Source organism: Equus asinus, chromosome 2 (genome assembly GCF_041296235.1).
Source record: "Equus asinus isolate D_3611 breed Donkey chromosome 2, EquAss-T2T_v2, whole genome shotgun sequence".
Taxonomy (NCBI): Eukaryota; Metazoa; Chordata; class Mammalia; order Perissodactyla; family Equidae; genus Equus; species Equus asinus.
In genome coordinates, this window is record NC_091791.1 from 146,638,678 (window position 1) to 146,655,746 (window position 17,069).

The following is a 17,069-nucleotide window of genomic DNA, read 5'->3' on the forward strand; positions in this document are numbered from 1 at the left end:
ACTGGCAGTTCATAAGTTTTCGTAATGTTTTTTTCTTTTAGTTTCCCCCCTCAGGGAACAAATCTGAATTTCTTGATGTGAAAATACTGATTGCATTTATAAACTACAGAGACTTTAAAGATATGAAGCAGGTAAATTACTAATTACATGTTAGACAAGGTTTATAAATAGTACAGCTCTTTAGTTTGAACCACTGATACTTAATTTACATTATCCCTGCTCCATTTGCTGACAGGAAGTATAAAGGCCTATCTAGTCTGTACTGGGGAAGGATTCACCTCCCCCGTAGCACAGGGTGCTTCAGAGCGCTGACTTTATACAGGGTATTTATTCGTTTTGATCTCTTCAGAAATCTAGGTCGTATCATTTCTCTTAACTTTAACTCCCTGAACAAAATGTGCTTGCGTGGAACACTGCCCTTTCCAGATTTCATAAACCAAAGCATAGCCTTGTAATTTTGACACGAGACTACATCATGTCAGAAATAGTTCTTGTATTCCTGACTATCTGATGTATAGTGTCCGTTCCAGAGTGAGATTGGAATATTGCTGCCATACAGGGTAGTAGAAAAAAACGAATTCTGGTGTTTTAACTGTTGCTTTGCCTTTCAGTCTCTTGGAGATGACATCACTGTGAAAATGTATTCTCCATCATGGCCTAACTTTGACTATACTATGGTGGTCATTTTTGTAATTGCTGTGTTCACTGTGGCATTAGGGGGATACTGGAGTGGACTAATTGAATTGTAAGTTTAATTAAACTGAAGTGTTTTATGATAGCTGTTTAAAACTTATTGTTTGATAATCATAGTAGTAATATAACAACTTTTAAAATTCTACCTGACCTCAGAATATAGTACCACTAAGATCAGATTGCAGGTTTGTCCTCATATAGGTCATTACTTTTCATGGAGAAAAGAGTGTCATAAATTCCACTAACTCTTCTGCCGGCAGGGAAGCACTGAGATCCCATCAAAGACTCTTTTAAATTAAAATGTTTAATTCTCTCTCCCAGAAAAGGGGAAGATACTTCTTAGTATCCGAAAGTGCCTAAATATCTAGATGGTAAGAAAATAAGCAAGAGTAGGGGAGGTTTCTCGGCTCCTCCTGAGTTAAGTCATTACGGTGTGCCCTCATCATTCTGTTTAATGCGTTAGGAATTCTAAGGATATTAAGCATGTCCATATCTTAACTTAAATATAGAAATTCCAAATGTACGTGAAATTTGGATTTCCCTGTTGAACAACAACCTAAACCCAGTCTTCTTAGAGTTAGGTACCTTTGGCTCTAGATTAAAGCAGGCAATATAGTATAAAAGGATTATTTCATAATTATAACTCTAAATTAAAAATGTGCTCAGAGCATATTATTTCATGCATAAAGGACAATATATTCACCTTGTGAATTGATCAATAGGCTCCATTGAAAAAGATTTATTTGCAACTAAATGAAGCTAAGCTTCTTTGTAATTTCTTAAAATACCAAAATGTAATTCACTTATATCAAGAGAGAAATCTTAGAGTTTAGTTAAGTGTAGGTTTCCAGAGTATTGAGCTTTAAATATTTTATGTATTTGGAAAACACATTTCAACATAGTCACATATTCTCATATGAGTAAGCATTGTTTTTTCTTCATTAGCTTTATAAAGCATAGTTATGTAAGATCGCCAAGATTATTTTCTAGATTATTTGGTGAAACTTTATAAGTAATTTCCCAAAAGCTACTGTGTCATTGAAGATGTTTTCCCATTTAATATAGATTCTCACTCCATTAAATTATTTCTTCCCTAGAGTAGTGCTTCTCAAACTGCAATGTGCATACAAACTGTTCTGAGATCATTAAAATGAGAATTCAGGTTTAGTAGGCTTGGGATGGGGGTTGAGATTCCACATTTTTAACAAGCTCCCAAGTGATTTAGCTGGCCCATGGACCACACTTTGAGTTAGCACGGCAAGCTTCATATACATGTCAGGGTAGGCTCCCGTTCAACAAAGTTGGAGGTGGGAGAGGAGTACCTATAAGCTTTTTTATTTGTAAAACATCATGGTGGGCAAAAACAAAGAATTTATTGCCTTCACTAGCTAGGTTGGGAGAGGAGATTGTCCTTTACCTGCAGGTTTATGGATTTTGAAATTGAGGTGGCTGCTTCTAAGATAAAGATAGTAAGAACTAAGTGTATATGTGTGTGGGAGGAGGTGACAGTATAGAGAAAGAGAATATGAATCCGTGATAAAAAGGAAAATGTTCCATCAACAGTAGATTAAGAGTATGAGCACCTTTGCTACAACATGGATGGACTTTGAAGGCGTTATGTTGACTGAAATAAATCAGACAGAGAAAGACAAAGACTGTATGATCTCACTGATATGTGGAATCTTAAAAAACAACAACAACAACAATAAACTCTTAGATACAGAGAACAAATTGGTAGTTGCCAGAGGCAGGGACGTGGGGGATGGGCAAAATGAGTGAAGGGGCTCAAAAGGTACAAACTTCCAGTTATAAATAAGTCCTGGGGATGTAATGGACAGCATGGTGACTATAGTTAATAATACTGTCTTGCATATTTGAAAGTTGCTGAGAGAGTAGATCTAAAAAGTTTTCACAAGAAAAGAAATGTCTAACTATGGTGATAGTTGTTAACTAGACTTCTTGTGGTGATCATTTTGCACTGTATACAAATATCAAATCATTATGTGGTACACCTGAAACTAATATGTTACATGTCAATTGTATCTTACTTTTAAAAAATGTTCATAAGGACTATCATTTAACAAGTAAAGAGAGTTCGATTGAAAGAGAATAAGGTTTAAGGAGGGAAAATTTGCCAGAACGGGACCTCATAACTCAGAATTACCCTACCAAGTGAAAGATGTACCTTACGCAAAAGGGAAAGATGCTTGCTTCCATATAAAGACTTTTCAGTAAAGAGTTAAAGTCTTATTATAATGAGATCACTGATCCTCAAGCTTCATAAACTCAAGATGGCATGGAAGAAAGCTATATGTATTAGCTGTGCTAACCCATTGCATGTGGTTCTTGAGCTGATTTAAGAGTGCAATTTTTTTGAAAAATGAATTGTAATATTTTAATGTGATATACATCTAGTATACATTTCCCTTTAAGAAATTGCCTGGTGCTGTTCAGTACACTGAATATGAATATATAAGTCTTTCATTATGACTTATATGTATTGTATGATAAAAATGTGTTTATTTTATTTTTAAAGATTGGCACCTGAGCTAACAACTGTTGCCAATCTTTTTTTTTTCTTTCTGCTTTTTTCCCCCAAATCCCCCCAGTACACAGTTACATATTTTAGTTGTCCTTCTAGTTGTGGCATGTGGGATGCCACCTCAGCACGGCCTGACGTGCGGTGCCATGTCTGCGCCCAGGATCTGAGCCAGCGAAACCGTGGGCCGCCGAAATAGAGTGTGCGAACTTAACCACTCGGCCACGGGGCCGGCCCCAAAAATGTTTTAAATGTATCTGTTTGCCATGGTAGATACCAAAGATTGGCACTGTTTCCACTCAGGTACCACTTTCATCGAAACTTCTGTTAATATCCTGTCATCCAGCTCTGTAGTTTCGGGGAGGTGCCGGTCTCTCTCCCCAAACTCTCTCCCTGCCCTTTTCCTGGGCAGCCTCCCTGGAGTCACAGATGCGTAATGTCCTGACCATCCCAATCAACCATTTTCTAATAAGAAAGTGGCGTGTTGGTAAATAAGCTGTTTGGCAAATGGACAATCTGATAGAAGTAAACGTTTTTTTTTTTAACCTAAAGTTTGTATTCAGCCCAGACCTAATGAGAATGGTCAGGGTGTACACAAAGGGAACTGAGTTTAATAGACCAGAGTTGAAGGGCCTGGGGATGGAAGAGTATGTAGTGGTTTCCCTGTAACTGGGAGGGGACAGTTAAAGTGACAGGACAGACTGCTTAACAAAGGGCAGCTGTGACTCTTTCCTCTGCCTTTTGTTAGCTGTGTGACCTAGAAAAGGTTGTTGAGAGAATTAGAAACAAAATTTTGCTATCTTAAATCAAAGTAGGACAAAGCTGTGTCTTGAACTTCTTTTGAATCCTTCATAATACGTTGATGAGCACGGAACAGGCATACAGTCAATACTGAATTGATTGATATTAGAATTTAGTGTTTACATTTAAGAAAAACTAGTTTAAGGTGTACTCTACTGTCTGTAAGTTGGTGTAATATTAAGTGTGTAAAATTGGTTATTTGAAATTTATTACATCAGTGTAGTCTCCAAATTAGATAATATTAACATTCACAAACATTAATGTTCATATAAGAAATGTCATCTGTTTCAACACTTTTGCCTCCAGAAAAAAAAAGCTGTTTCAAAGGTAGTGGTTAGGGGCTAGCCCTGTGGCCAAACGGTTGGGTTCGCGTGCTCCACTTCTGCGGCCCAGGGTTTCGCTGGTTCAAGTCCTGAGCGCAGACTTGGCACCGCTCATCAGGTCATTCTGAGGTGGCATCCCACATCGCACAACCAGAAGGACCTATAGCTAGAATATACAACTATGTGCTGGGGGGCTCTGGGGAGAAGAAGAAGGAGGGAAAAAAAGGTTGACAACAGATGTTATCTTTAAATAATGTGGTTAAAAACATCATCTCTGAAGGGTAGACCTGTAGGATTTTTTTCTTTCTAGATTAAATATTTCTTTTTGGTGTGCAGTTTTCTCTTAAGTATATTACTTTGTAATCAGAAACAAATTTGAGTTGGTATTAGAGATAGGTTTTTAAAATAACTGTACTTGGCAGAGATTTGCTGACGTTCCTGTGTGTGTTTATGCAGGGAAAACTTGCAGGCAGGGGCAAGCGCTGAAGACAGAGAAACGAGGAAAAAGAAGGAAGAATATTTAACTTTCAGTCCTCTAACAGTTGTAATATTTGTGGTCATCTGCTGTGTTATGATGGTCTTACTTTATTTCTTCTACAAATGGTTGGGTAAGAAGTCATTATTTTATATTTACTACTTTAAGCATGCAATCTTTTCATTTACTTTGCCAGAATTATCATTTCCTTTAAGGCATTCTACCTGGAACACTTAATGAATAATTAAAAAATGATAGTAACTTTTTAAACAGTCAGAAGTGTTAGGTCCCCGTTCCTCTGGGATAAGAAAGTATTCAGATTAAAAATATAGTCTGTCTTGAGAGAAGAACCTTTCCTCATGGATGACTTGAAAGACTTGCTGTGGTCCCTAAGTTTCCCTCTCTGCAGATAAAGCTTGACAGCCCAGTCTCTAAGCAGCAGACTAAGGACTTCCTGGTGGCTATATTAAGTTATATGAAATAGAAGACTATTCACATTACTGATTTTTTGCCACTGCTTACCCCCAAAGTGTGGTTTGTCCTTTTGTCAGTTTGCAGATCAAGGCGTTATATTGCTCAGATTTTGTTTACTTGTAGAAACAGGACTTGCCTGTGGTCCTGAGAGTAACTGATACTTTTTCCTTTAAGAAGGTAGGGTAGGAACTGTAGTGGCTTGCCCATCGCCTGGACAATTTTAGTGGTCTGATAGGATGGAAATTTGCCGTCTCTGCCCAACGTACAGCACGAATTTGGAGGGGAACCAGGGAAAAACGGGAGTGTGCCTGATGAGAACTGGCAAAACCCCTGTGTAAAAATCACCACAGGCTACAATGCTTGTTTGGAGAACATTCGCGTACTTTTCTGGATTGGAAAACTGAGGCCCTAAGGTTACTTTCTGCTGCTTGTTCAGTTTCTCCTGTCCTGTGGCAGCAATTTAGAAACTAGACCTATGACATGTATTTCCAATTAGAAAAAATCGTTCTTTGAGTATCACTCACATTTCAATCTGTTGCTAGGAGAGTGGATACTGGGATGATATTTGTATTATGTTGTCATTGTGCAGCTAATTTTTCTAATTTAAGACTCAGCCTTCAATTGTTTGCATCTGACCCTCAGTTGATATGTGAGTGGTCTTTGATTGAAAAAAGAGATTCCCTTACCCATAAGCATCTTTTAATTTTTGGTGAGAAATTTCCTTATATTGATCGCTATTTAACAAGTTGATCCTGTTAATGAACATAATTTTTGATGTAGGAGGAAGATATTAAACCTCATGTTTATCCCGGGGTGTGGGATTTAATTATGACTCTGACAATGTCTGTGTGATATTGCAAGATTTAATGTACTTTCAAATGGTTCCTTATGGCTAAAATTGCTGCCATTTCTTCATATATTAAATGTTCTAAATTGCCAAGGTTCCCCTTACCATTTATGGTAAGTCATGCCCAAGAAAGTAGCTAAAGAGAGTTATGTTAACCTAGTTCTTTCCCCTGCATAATCATTTTCTTAGATGCAGTATGACACTGAAGGAGACACTAAAAACTCTGTTAGGGACTCAAACATGATTAGGTTGGGGCTGGCCCGGTGGCGCAACGGTTAAGTGTGTACCTTCTGCTTCGGCGGCCCGGGGTTTGCAGGTTCGGATCCCGGATGCAGACATGGCACTGCTTGGCAAGCCATGCTGTGGTAGGCGTCCCACATATAAAGTAGAAGAAGATGGGCATGGATGTTAGCTCAGGGCCAGTCTTCCTCAGTAAAAAGAGGAGGATTGGTGGCAGATGTTAGCTCAGGGCTAATCTTACTCAAAAAAAAAAAAAAACCACTCGGTAAAACTTAGCTTGGAAAACTTTGGTGGATGACTTACCAAACTCACCTTGGCAATCTTTGTCTATCTTGCTACTCACATTATCGTATAACCAATGATAAAAATAACAAATAACAAGGGACTGAAAAAGTAATTTTCCAAGATCACCAGTTAGAAAGTGGCTGTCTCTGATTGACTGTCTTTAGATTACTCTTTCTTTCTCACCTACAGTACAGAGTTATAGGTTTCTGAAATTTAATGGAATTTGAAAAATTCAGGTAAAATTTGTATTTCCATTGTGAAACTTTGAGAAAGTTCAGAAAACGAATCCTTTTATTTTAGAGCACTATAATTTCTCCCCCTTTTAACAACAAAAAGATCACATATTTTTAATTTTAAATAATTCTCAAGTAAGTATGGCTAACATAGAAAAACATTTGTGACTTTCGCTGACCTTAGTGTTGTATTGGAACAGAGATTTGCTTAAATGGATTTGGTGTTATCACAGGTGACGTGAGGAGAGATACAGTCCACCATAGGAAGATATAGATAGCATGGTTAATGTCTAACGTAGGTGTCAGTTCTCATCCCTAAGCTGCATTTTAAGAAGCATTTATAATGGTTTACTAATTCTTCTGTTTCTTACATTTAAATTAAATACTCATAAATGTCTATCGCTCACCTTCTGGACATCTTTAACATGTCAGTTTGAATCACTGAATAATAGAAAATGTAGAGCCAGCTTCAGGCCCTTAAGCAATCCTGCCCATGTGTAATGGAACTAAAACAAGACATAAAGTGCCCGCTCTTAAAACTCAAGATCCAGATACTTTTCGCTTACTAAACAGTTCAGATTATAGTATGGTCACTGCCTTGAAAGTATCATGATTCAATAAGAAAGCTAAAGAATTAATATTGCTTGTGTAAATGTTTTCTTACCACATTTCCTTCTGTTCTCATGTAATTTAGTCTCTTGTTTTTTTCTAGTTTATGTCATGATAGCAATTTTCTGCATAGCATCAGCAATGAGCCTGTACAACTGTCTTGCTGCGCTCATTCGTAAGATACCGTGTGGACAATGCACGTATGTATCTCTTAGGAGGAATCCTATAATGTTGGTATTTGTAATTTAAATCAATACAAGGAAAAGTAGGAGTGTTGTTTTAAACCTGTGCAGTCCAATATACATGTGGCTAGTTCAACTTAAATTGATTAAAATTAAATAGAATTAAAAATTCAGTTCCTCAGTCTCATTAGTCACACTTTAAGTGCTAAATAACCACGTGTGGCTAGTGGCTACTGTCTTGGACAGCACAGCTATAGAACATTTCCATCATCACAGAAAGTTCTGTTGAACTGATAAATATTTTATTATGTTTCATTTGTACTTCAGATCAAGGCTTTTAAATTGCTATTTCAGTCGCTTTCTTGTGACTGTGGTTAACATTTGTCATTGCTCTCATATCAAGTGAACATTGTGTTTCATCTACAGGGTAAACTAACCTATTTCAATCTGTGTTTTAGGATTGTGTGTCGTGGCAAAAGCATTGAAGTGAGACTTATTTTTCTGTCTGGCCTGTGCATAGCGGTAGCTGTTGTTTGGGCTGTATATCGAAATGAAGATAGGTATGAATACTGTGTATTTGCTTTTAGAGCAGATTAAGGATGGATTATTGTATACCTTGTCATGGTAATTATTCATTATGATTATTATGGATTTTTTTTTTTTTGCTTTTATTCCAGAACACCATAGTCTTAAAACAAGCTAAATAAATTCTAAATAAGCAGATCTTATGCTAATAGATTTGAGATCATATAGAGAAGGAAATATGAACTGTGGTTTTTCTAAACATCTAAGCTGAAATAGGCTTCAAAAAGATACTTAATTAAATGGTATAGTCACACAGTGAAGTACAATGCAGCTGTAAAGAATGAAGAAGATCTCTGTGAACTGATTTCCACGGTATATTTTTAAGTGAAAAAAGCAAAATGCGGAAGAATGTCTCGAGTATGCTAGCTGTCATGTAAGAAAGAAGGAGATATAAGAAAATATACAGGTATCTGTCCATTTGCAGGAAGGATAACCAGAAAAAATATATATTTAACTTTATTTAATGGTTTATTAATAAAATTATTAAAGCCCAAAAGGATTTAACAGCCTAAAATTTGGGAGCAAAGTTCACACCAATTTAGGCAGTGTCACTTATGATAATCAGTTGGTAAATATGCAGATCAGGTTTTGGTGGAACATCCTGCATAGCTCCCATTCCCTTCAGGTTCTAGCTGTGTGGATGTATTTTACCACCTCTGTCCTTTGTTAGGAGCTGCCTTTCTAAAAACAGACATACCTATAATTGCAAAGATTAAAGGTAAATATGCACTTGTGTCTGATACGCATTCGTCTGAGGTAGCCGTTCAATTTTTTCTTACTATAATAGTATTCATTATTCTACTAAGACAGCAAATTACTAAATACGGAGAATATAAGAAGTGATTTTGTGTTACAATTGCTGCTTAATAATTGCATGGTCAAATCATTGCAATTGAACGATATTACTTTAGTGATCTATTTCTTTTGAAAAGTTCCATCTAAAAATAAACGGATAAAACAATAGAGTAACTCTTTCTGATTTTAGGTGGGCTTGGATTTTACAGGATATCTTGGGGATTGCCTTCTGTCTGAATTTAATTAAAACACTGAAGTTACCCAACTTCAAGGTAAAGTATGCTACTTTGCTAGCTAAAGTAATTTTTTCTTTTTAAAACAACTTTATTAAGGTATAGTTTACATATAATAAAGTGCACCCATTTTAAGAGTACGGTTTATTAAAATTTTACAAACGTATAACTGTGTGAGCACCATCCCAATCAATTATAGACCCTTCTCATCTCTGAAAAGCTCCTCATGCCCTTTTGCACTCACTCCTAATCCCCAGCCCCAGGCCACCACTGATTTGCCAGCTGCAATGTTTTTAATCATTTGTATAATAAGCCAAATTCATAAAATCCTTACAGGAGTAAATATCAGGGAAGAACATGTTGATTCAGTGATTCTTTTTTTTTTTTAAAAGAATGGGATAAAGAAGATAAAAGTTTTAATGTGATTTGTAGAATAAAACCACAAATAGTAATAACCGTTAAATGTCTTTTAGAAAAATAGTGTTCAGATATATGTGTTTATTTGTACTTGCAAGATAGTATAATCTCTTAATTTAGATATGGGAAGTTTGACCGTTGAATTTGTTTCTTTTTAACAGTCGTGTGTGATACTTCTAGGCCTTCTCCTCCTCTATGATGTGTTTTTTGTTTTCATAACACCATTCATCACAAAGGTATGATATTTTTGAAATCCATGAGACACATGCGAAAAGATGAGACTCTTAAACCTACTCTAAGATTATTGATTTTGTAGATATTTACCAGTGAGTGAGTTCTAATTCTCTTAAGAAACATGTCATTGATATGGGCCTTTCAGTAGAGGATATTTTCAAGGCTTTAAGCCATTCTGCTAAATAAAAAATATCTCCTGACTGATGTAAACGTGAGAATGTCTATAAATTTTTTTCCTACCCTTTTTAAAGTAACTTTTCTGATTCTTATAAAACAGTAAATATTTTCTATAGACAATATAGATAGCAAAAAGAATGAGAATGTGTCATTGCTACTTTCATTTCTGTAGCCCTAGTTTGAGACTAAGGGAGAATGCCACATGAAATCTGAAGTCCTAAAGTGCAGCTCTGTAACCTTGTAACCCTGGGCGAGTCGCTTTGCCCTTTGTGTTTCCCTTTCCTAATCCACCGTGGGAGGGCGTATTGCTAGCATTCCATCCCCCTCTTTCATCAGTAGAATTCTCTTGGTTGAAACTGACAGTACCCAACCTAACCTTTCTATACCAAAAGGGTCCCGTCTCTCCAGGCTGTGCGTAGAGGCCAGGGTGGCCCTGGTCTCAGGAGACACTAGACCCAGGGGCACTTGCTCTCCCTTTCTGCTTCTATCCAAATGCTCATTGTTTCAGACTGGTTTTTTCTGTGAGGTTAGAATCGTAGCAACTGGCAGATTCTGGTTTGTTCTATTCCCAGCTCTGCCACCAGCTCCTCAATAAAATGGTGGTGCTGTTCCCAGGATGAGAGGTGTTGCGTGAATGTGGTAGTCCATTCACGCAACAGTTTTTCTACCTTGTCCCTATTCCTATCTCATGAATATTTTAATTATACCTTAATTCTTCCACTTTCCCTGTTTTATTTTGAGTCTTGCTTTGTTACTTTATGTCATCTCTTTATTTGTCACTCCCACATATTTAGTATTTGATACTATAATCACTACTTTCCCCCCATTAGTTCTTTATCCATTCTTCAGCCTACCATCTGTGAAGTCACTGTAAAACTCTCTGCTTCTCATGTTTGCTGTAATGGCATAAGACAAACATGTGCCCTATGGGGAGCTCAAATTACAACTAGGTAACAGATGTTGTTAACCTCCCCAAATTACAGCTACCCAAACGGTCCTTTGACTAGCACCTTTTCGTGTCCTAATGATGAGCCGTTTGACTCATTGACTTCGTTGAGCCAAAGTAACCTAAAAAAGCATAGAACTAGTATTATGGATTATAGCAAAAATTAACTTATTAGAGCATTTTTTAAAGTTCTGTCTAAAGCTGTCATAGCTTGTATCAGTTTATTTGGTTCAAAAAAATGTTTCTGTAAGTCACTCCATCTGAGATCTCGTAATGAGAGTAAAGCATTCTCTACAAAGCCATTCCCATAAGTCAGCAGATAGTCATAGCATATGACAGATATATTACACAGTGGAGGTAGCCATAAACTAGAAACTCTTTTTTAAAAGTGTTTTTCCATCCTGTTTTAATACTTGTATCACTTTATGAATGCCAGTTGTGTCTGGCAGCAAACCATTTCCATTCCTTACACATAAAAAGTTTCAGAATTTTAAAGGTGTAAAGTGATGATAAAGATGTCTTTGAGCCGTCCTTCTTCCATGCTTCAGGAATTTTTCATCTTCTCTTTTTTCCATCTTCGCTCCCAATGACTAGGAATGTGATTTCCAGTAATCTGATCCGGTGGCCAGGATTGGCTTGCTCTTCGGAGGTCACTCTTGTAGATTTACTTTAACAGCTTCTTCTCAGTCTGGGGTGTTTGTTTCTGTTAAGGTTATAGACCTTACTTTAGTAGGGAACTCAAAATGGAAATCAGATCTTTAATTTCTGATTTTTGTGGTTTTCACTGAAAATTTCAAGGATTAAATATTGGACATTCTAATCATGTCCTTGACCCAGATCTTAGTAGACTTCTAATGAGTTGGCAGGGCCAGCAGCCATAGAACTAATAAGCAATAAGAGCCTGGTTTCATTTTTTTTCCATCCACCACTGTACTTGGTGTAGTATCTTGCAAATAGTAGTTACTCAGATATCTTTGAATGTACAAGAAGATGGCAGTGACGGTCTTTCGTTAAATGTTCTAAATAACAATTGGGAAATGAACCAAAATGAACTCTTTATCTGGAAATTGAATCACATCATGGGAGTTTGCTGTAGGGAAGAGTATATTAGTTTATTTTCCTAAACCCCTGTGTCTTACCCTTCTGTAACCTGAAGCTTAACCTAAGGAATAGCTCTCAGTAGCCAGGGATTGGATCCTTCCTTCTGCTCGGCTCAGGTATCAATGAAGTCCTCATAAAAACACTCGCGTGATTTCTCCGATGCACCCCACCCACATGGAAAATATTATAGTTAGTCCATCAGATTTTCCTAAAGTTCAGTGTTTATTTCTCTTCCCGCTACCTGTTTTAATGGTGATATATTTATCATAATGTGAAGTGTAAGATGGCTGCTCATGCAGTCTTAGCTTCCTACCTCAAAATGTTTGCCCTCTACAACAGACTTGGCTGTCAGGAAAAAGCTTTTTAATGAGCTCCTCACACAGCCCCCACAAAAAGACCTTAGCCAGACACAAGGGAGGAAATTCAGCTAAGGTTAGCATTTTGATGGGGACGTAAAAAGTAGGCAGGGCTGAAATTGGAGAGGAGTCGGGCTAGAGAAGCTTCTCCAGTTCTTTAGAGCTGCGTCTTTTCAAGTTTGGCTTCGTTGTTTTGTTACTGTGATGAGTAGCCAGAAGGTCAAGTGTGTATTTATTCAAAAAAGGCTGCCAATATTTATTACAAATCTAAATATAAAAAAATTTTAGTATTTCTTCTGTCCCTATTCATTGTTATTGCTAAAAATGACTAAGGATGCATAGTATATGATATAATGTAACTAAAAGCACTTAAAATTTATAACCCATTAGAAATGTCAGTACAGATCAGTGCTGAGAGCTCCCCTTGAACAATCTCTGTGTGGTTTGTCCGCTAGTTTCTGTTTGATCGTTGTTGAGCTCTGATAAGGTGGAGCAGAGTGCTGGGTGTTTGTTTGAGATGACTCCAAGTTTTGCCATCTACAGAGACTGTTTTAGGAAAAAAGCAGTCTATGGTCCATTATTACCAGTTTACAGTAGGCCATAAGCCACGGGGTCAAATCATTCTTGAATGCTGGCTGATTGTGCTCTTTAAACAGTTGAACAATTTCTTTTCTCTTCCTTGTCAATCGTAGAACGGTGAGAGTATCATGGTTGAACTTGCAGCCGGACCTTTTGGAAATAATGAAAAGGTAAGGGTGGCAGTTAAATAGAAATGGTGGCCAGGGAATGTGTGTGTGTCCGGTTAATAATTTTGCCTTCTTGTGTAATTCATTGGTCATGTACTGCATGTTAAGGTATTGTAAAACTTTATTTCTCACAAAATATAGCCCTTTTCTTAGTTATTCTAAATTATTAAATACCTATTGACTTGGGTTTCATCCTAGAATGATGGAAACTTGGTGGAAGCCACTGCTCAACCCTCAGCTCCCCATGAGAAAGTAAGAATTGTATTTCAGATATGTTCATTGGACTTTAAATCATACCCTCTGAGAGAAGACTCTTCTTTGGGGAAAAAAATCCAGATTGCCAAAAAAAAAAAAAAAATCTGTTTCAAGGCCTGAGTCCTATTTTTGGTAAAAAGGAAAAAAAAAGGTTAGATGTGGGGATACTGTATTAATACTGTTAACCCTACATGTATGTTGGATTTCGTTTTCCCAAACTGCATATCTATTTCTTTCAAGCTTTCTGTGCATTGAGTGTATATATATGTCTAGTTTATGTTCTCTGATTTCAAGTTTTTCTAAAATGTCAATTTAAAAGTGTTAAAACAATCTAATACCAATCTTTCCCTTTCTAAAAGATGTTAGTAAAGATTCCTAAGAGGTTTATTGGTCGCTTTTTTTTTTTTTTTAAATAATTACAGTTACCAGTAGTCATCAGAGTACCAAAGCTGGCCTATTTTTCAGTAATGAGTGTGTGCCTCATGCCAGTTTCAATACTGGGTTTTGGAGACATTATTGTACCAGGTAAGCAATTATTTGTAACAATTTCAGTAAAAATATTCTGATGGTTTAAAATTGTCAAATATATAGGAACTATTAAAAGTTACCTACTCTGTATTAAGTATTTCTGGCTATTACTAGAGCTGGGATCAGTGACAAAGACAGAAAAAAAGCATTTTGAGGGGTAGAAGATAAAGCCCAAATGGTAACAACTGAAGTATACCTCCCATGGCCCAGAGAGTATCTCAGAGGAAGCAAATAGGATCAGTTTGACCTTCTTCCCCAAGAAAGTATATATATATCTCAAAACTCTTTTTAAAAGTTGAATTTAGGGGGCCAGCCCCATGGCTTGGTGGTTAAGTTTGGCACACTTCGCTTTGGTGGTCTGCGTTCAGTTCCCAGCTGCAGACCTACACCACTCGTTGGTGGCCCACACATGGCAGTAACCCACATACAAAATAGAGGAAGATTGGCACAGATGTTAACTCAGGGCCAATCTTCCTCAAAAAAAAGAATTTAATAATACCAAATATATTACGGTTTCTTTTACTTCTATTTTAAAATAATAGTTAGTTTTTAGGAAAAGTGATGATTGTGATGATCAAGAGGAGAAACATAGCAGGACACCAGCTTGTAGGGCACGATAATACAAAAAAAGCCAGTATATAGTAGAATCAACCACCTTCTAGCATATCGTGTCTGACAGTTAGTGCAGTTCTGTGTTATCTGCCTCACTGGGCTACCTTAGAATAAAATTCACTCCAGCCCGGTAGTGATATGGTTTAGAAGAGTCCACTGAGAGTTCGTCCCTCCTCATTCTTCTTACAGTCGCCCTGTGTACTGACTGCCCGTGGATGGGTAGAGAGTACTGGCTCTTGCGAAAAGCCCTTTCATTTACACAGTCAAGCCGGGTAGAGGGAGAAAAGCTGACAGTGTGGCCTTGTGAGTTGGCATGGCAAAGTCCAGTGTAGTAGCTCTCTTAGTTCAGTGAGTCTCCATTCACGTAATTGATAAAGGAAGGAAAGCGTTCTACTGAGTATCCTTAAGGTTTCTTGAATATCTGTAAACTTTTCCCCAGTTTTACCAGTTCCACACCAAGGGCTATGTAAACTCTTGTATACAGCACTTAGCGTAGAATTGGCAAAAAGAGATATAAATATTACATTCTTGAAGTACATGTCAAAGGTCCCAAACAAATGTTTCTCCAAAGAGACAATACATACTTGACAATACATGACTTAATTCTAAAGCCAAATTCTAATTTAGTGGGGAAAAAGTACCATTTTCTTAACATGGAGATGTGATTACACAGCAAAGAGAGTAGAAATAACAAGGAACTTATTTGATTACTTATGTAGGAGACAAAACTAATTAGTTCAAACAACCAATAAATATAGTAAAATTATTTTGATTTTTAAGTAGTTAAATGTCATTCGTACTATTTCATAGCAGTGTTTAATAAATAAATACAATCTGAGATTTCTTCCTTAGAGAAGTTCAATAAATTTCTTTAAAAAAATAGGTAATAAAATGGATTGTTACTGCATACTTGCATGTTTACAAATGAAAGCTTCTGTTTCATTGTTATTTGAACTCTGTTGTTAAAACTCCACATCATTTTATTCTACTAGAAAGGGAGATTTCTCTGATCACAATATGAAATTGCCTTCCTTGATGCTCTTTCAATACTTTTTTTTAATGACACATTTAAAAAATTTCCTCAACACTATAGACTAAGTGGACCTACAGACATATACAGAACATTCCATCCAACAACAGCAGAATACACATACTTCTGAAGTGCATGCGGAACATTTTCTACAATAGATCGTATGTTAGGCCACAAAATAAATGTTAGCAAATTTAAGATTGAAATCATATAAAGTATATTTTCTGACCACCGTGGTATGAAACTAGAAATCAGTAAAAAGAGGAAAACTGGAAAATTCACAAACACGTGGAAATTAAGCAACACACTGCTGAACAACCAATGGATGAAAGAAACAAAAGACAAAAGAGAAACACAACATTTCAAAATTTATGGGCTGCAGCAAAAGCAGCTCTAAAGGGGAGTTTATAGGGATAAGCATATACATCAAGAAAATAGATCTCAAATAAACAACCTAACTTCACACCTAAAGGAACTGGAAAAAGAAGAACAAACTAAGCCCAAAGTTAGCAGAAGGAAGGAAATAATAAAGATCAGAGCAGAAATAAATCACGTAGAGAACGAGAAAACAATAGAAAAGATTAACAAAACTAAGAGTTGGTTCTTTTAAAAGATAAACAATGGGCTGGCCCCGTGGCCGAGTGGTTAACTTCGCACGCTCCACTTGGGCAGCCCAGGGTTTCACTGTTTGGATCCCGGGCACAGACATGGCACTGTTCATCAGGGCATGCTGAGATGGTGTCCCACGTAGCACAATCCAAGGCACTCACAGCTAGTGTATACAATTGTGTACTGGGGGGCTTTGGGGAGAAGAAGGGGAAAAAAAAGAAGATTGGCAACGGATGTTAGCTCAGGTGCCAATCTTTAAAAAAAAACAAAGAAAAAAGATAAACAAAATTGACAAACCTTTAGCTAGACTAACCAAGAAAAAAAGAGGGGCTGGCCTGGTGGCGCAGCGGTTAAGTGCACACATTCCGATTCAGCGGCCCAGGGTTTGCCGGTTCAGATCCCAGGTGTGGACATGGCACCACTTGGCAAGCTGTGCTGTGGTAGGCGTCCCACGTATAAAGTAGAGGAAGATGGGCACGGATGGTAGCTTGGGCCAGTCTTCCTCAGCAAAAAGAGGAGGATTGGCAGCAGATGTTAGCTCAGGGCTAATCGTCCTCAAAAAAAAAAGAAAGAGGACCCAAATTGATAAAATTATAAATGAAAGAGGAGACATTACAACTGATAGCACAGAAATATAAAAAATTTTCTCCATGACATGGAATATTAAGCAGCTAATAAAAATCATATTTTTAAAGACCGTTTAATGGCTTGGGAAAAATGTTTAAAATATGATATTAAGAAAAC

General features: G+C 37.0%; 1 protein-coding gene across 1 annotated transcript in view; it reads left to right on the forward strand.

Moving 5' to 3' along the window:
• Positions 1-17,069, forward strand: part of SPPL2A (signal peptide peptidase like 2A) — a 46,539-nt gene that overhangs the window by 15,828 nt on the left and 13,642 nt on the right. Inside the window, exons 4-12 of the mRNA XM_014852430.3 lie at positions 42-131; positions 612-745; positions 4,813-4,964; positions 7,623-7,719; positions 8,160-8,261; positions 9,272-9,353; positions 9,893-9,967; positions 13,238-13,294; positions 13,969-14,071. Coding sequence (XP_014707916.3) covers positions 42-131; positions 612-745; positions 4,813-4,964; positions 7,623-7,719; positions 8,160-8,261; positions 9,272-9,353; positions 9,893-9,967; positions 13,238-13,294; positions 13,969-14,071 — 892 coding nt within the window. The remainder of the gene's footprint in view (positions 1-41; positions 132-611; positions 746-4,812; positions 4,965-7,622; positions 7,720-8,159; positions 8,262-9,271; positions 9,354-9,892; positions 9,968-13,237; positions 13,295-13,968; positions 14,072-17,069) is intronic.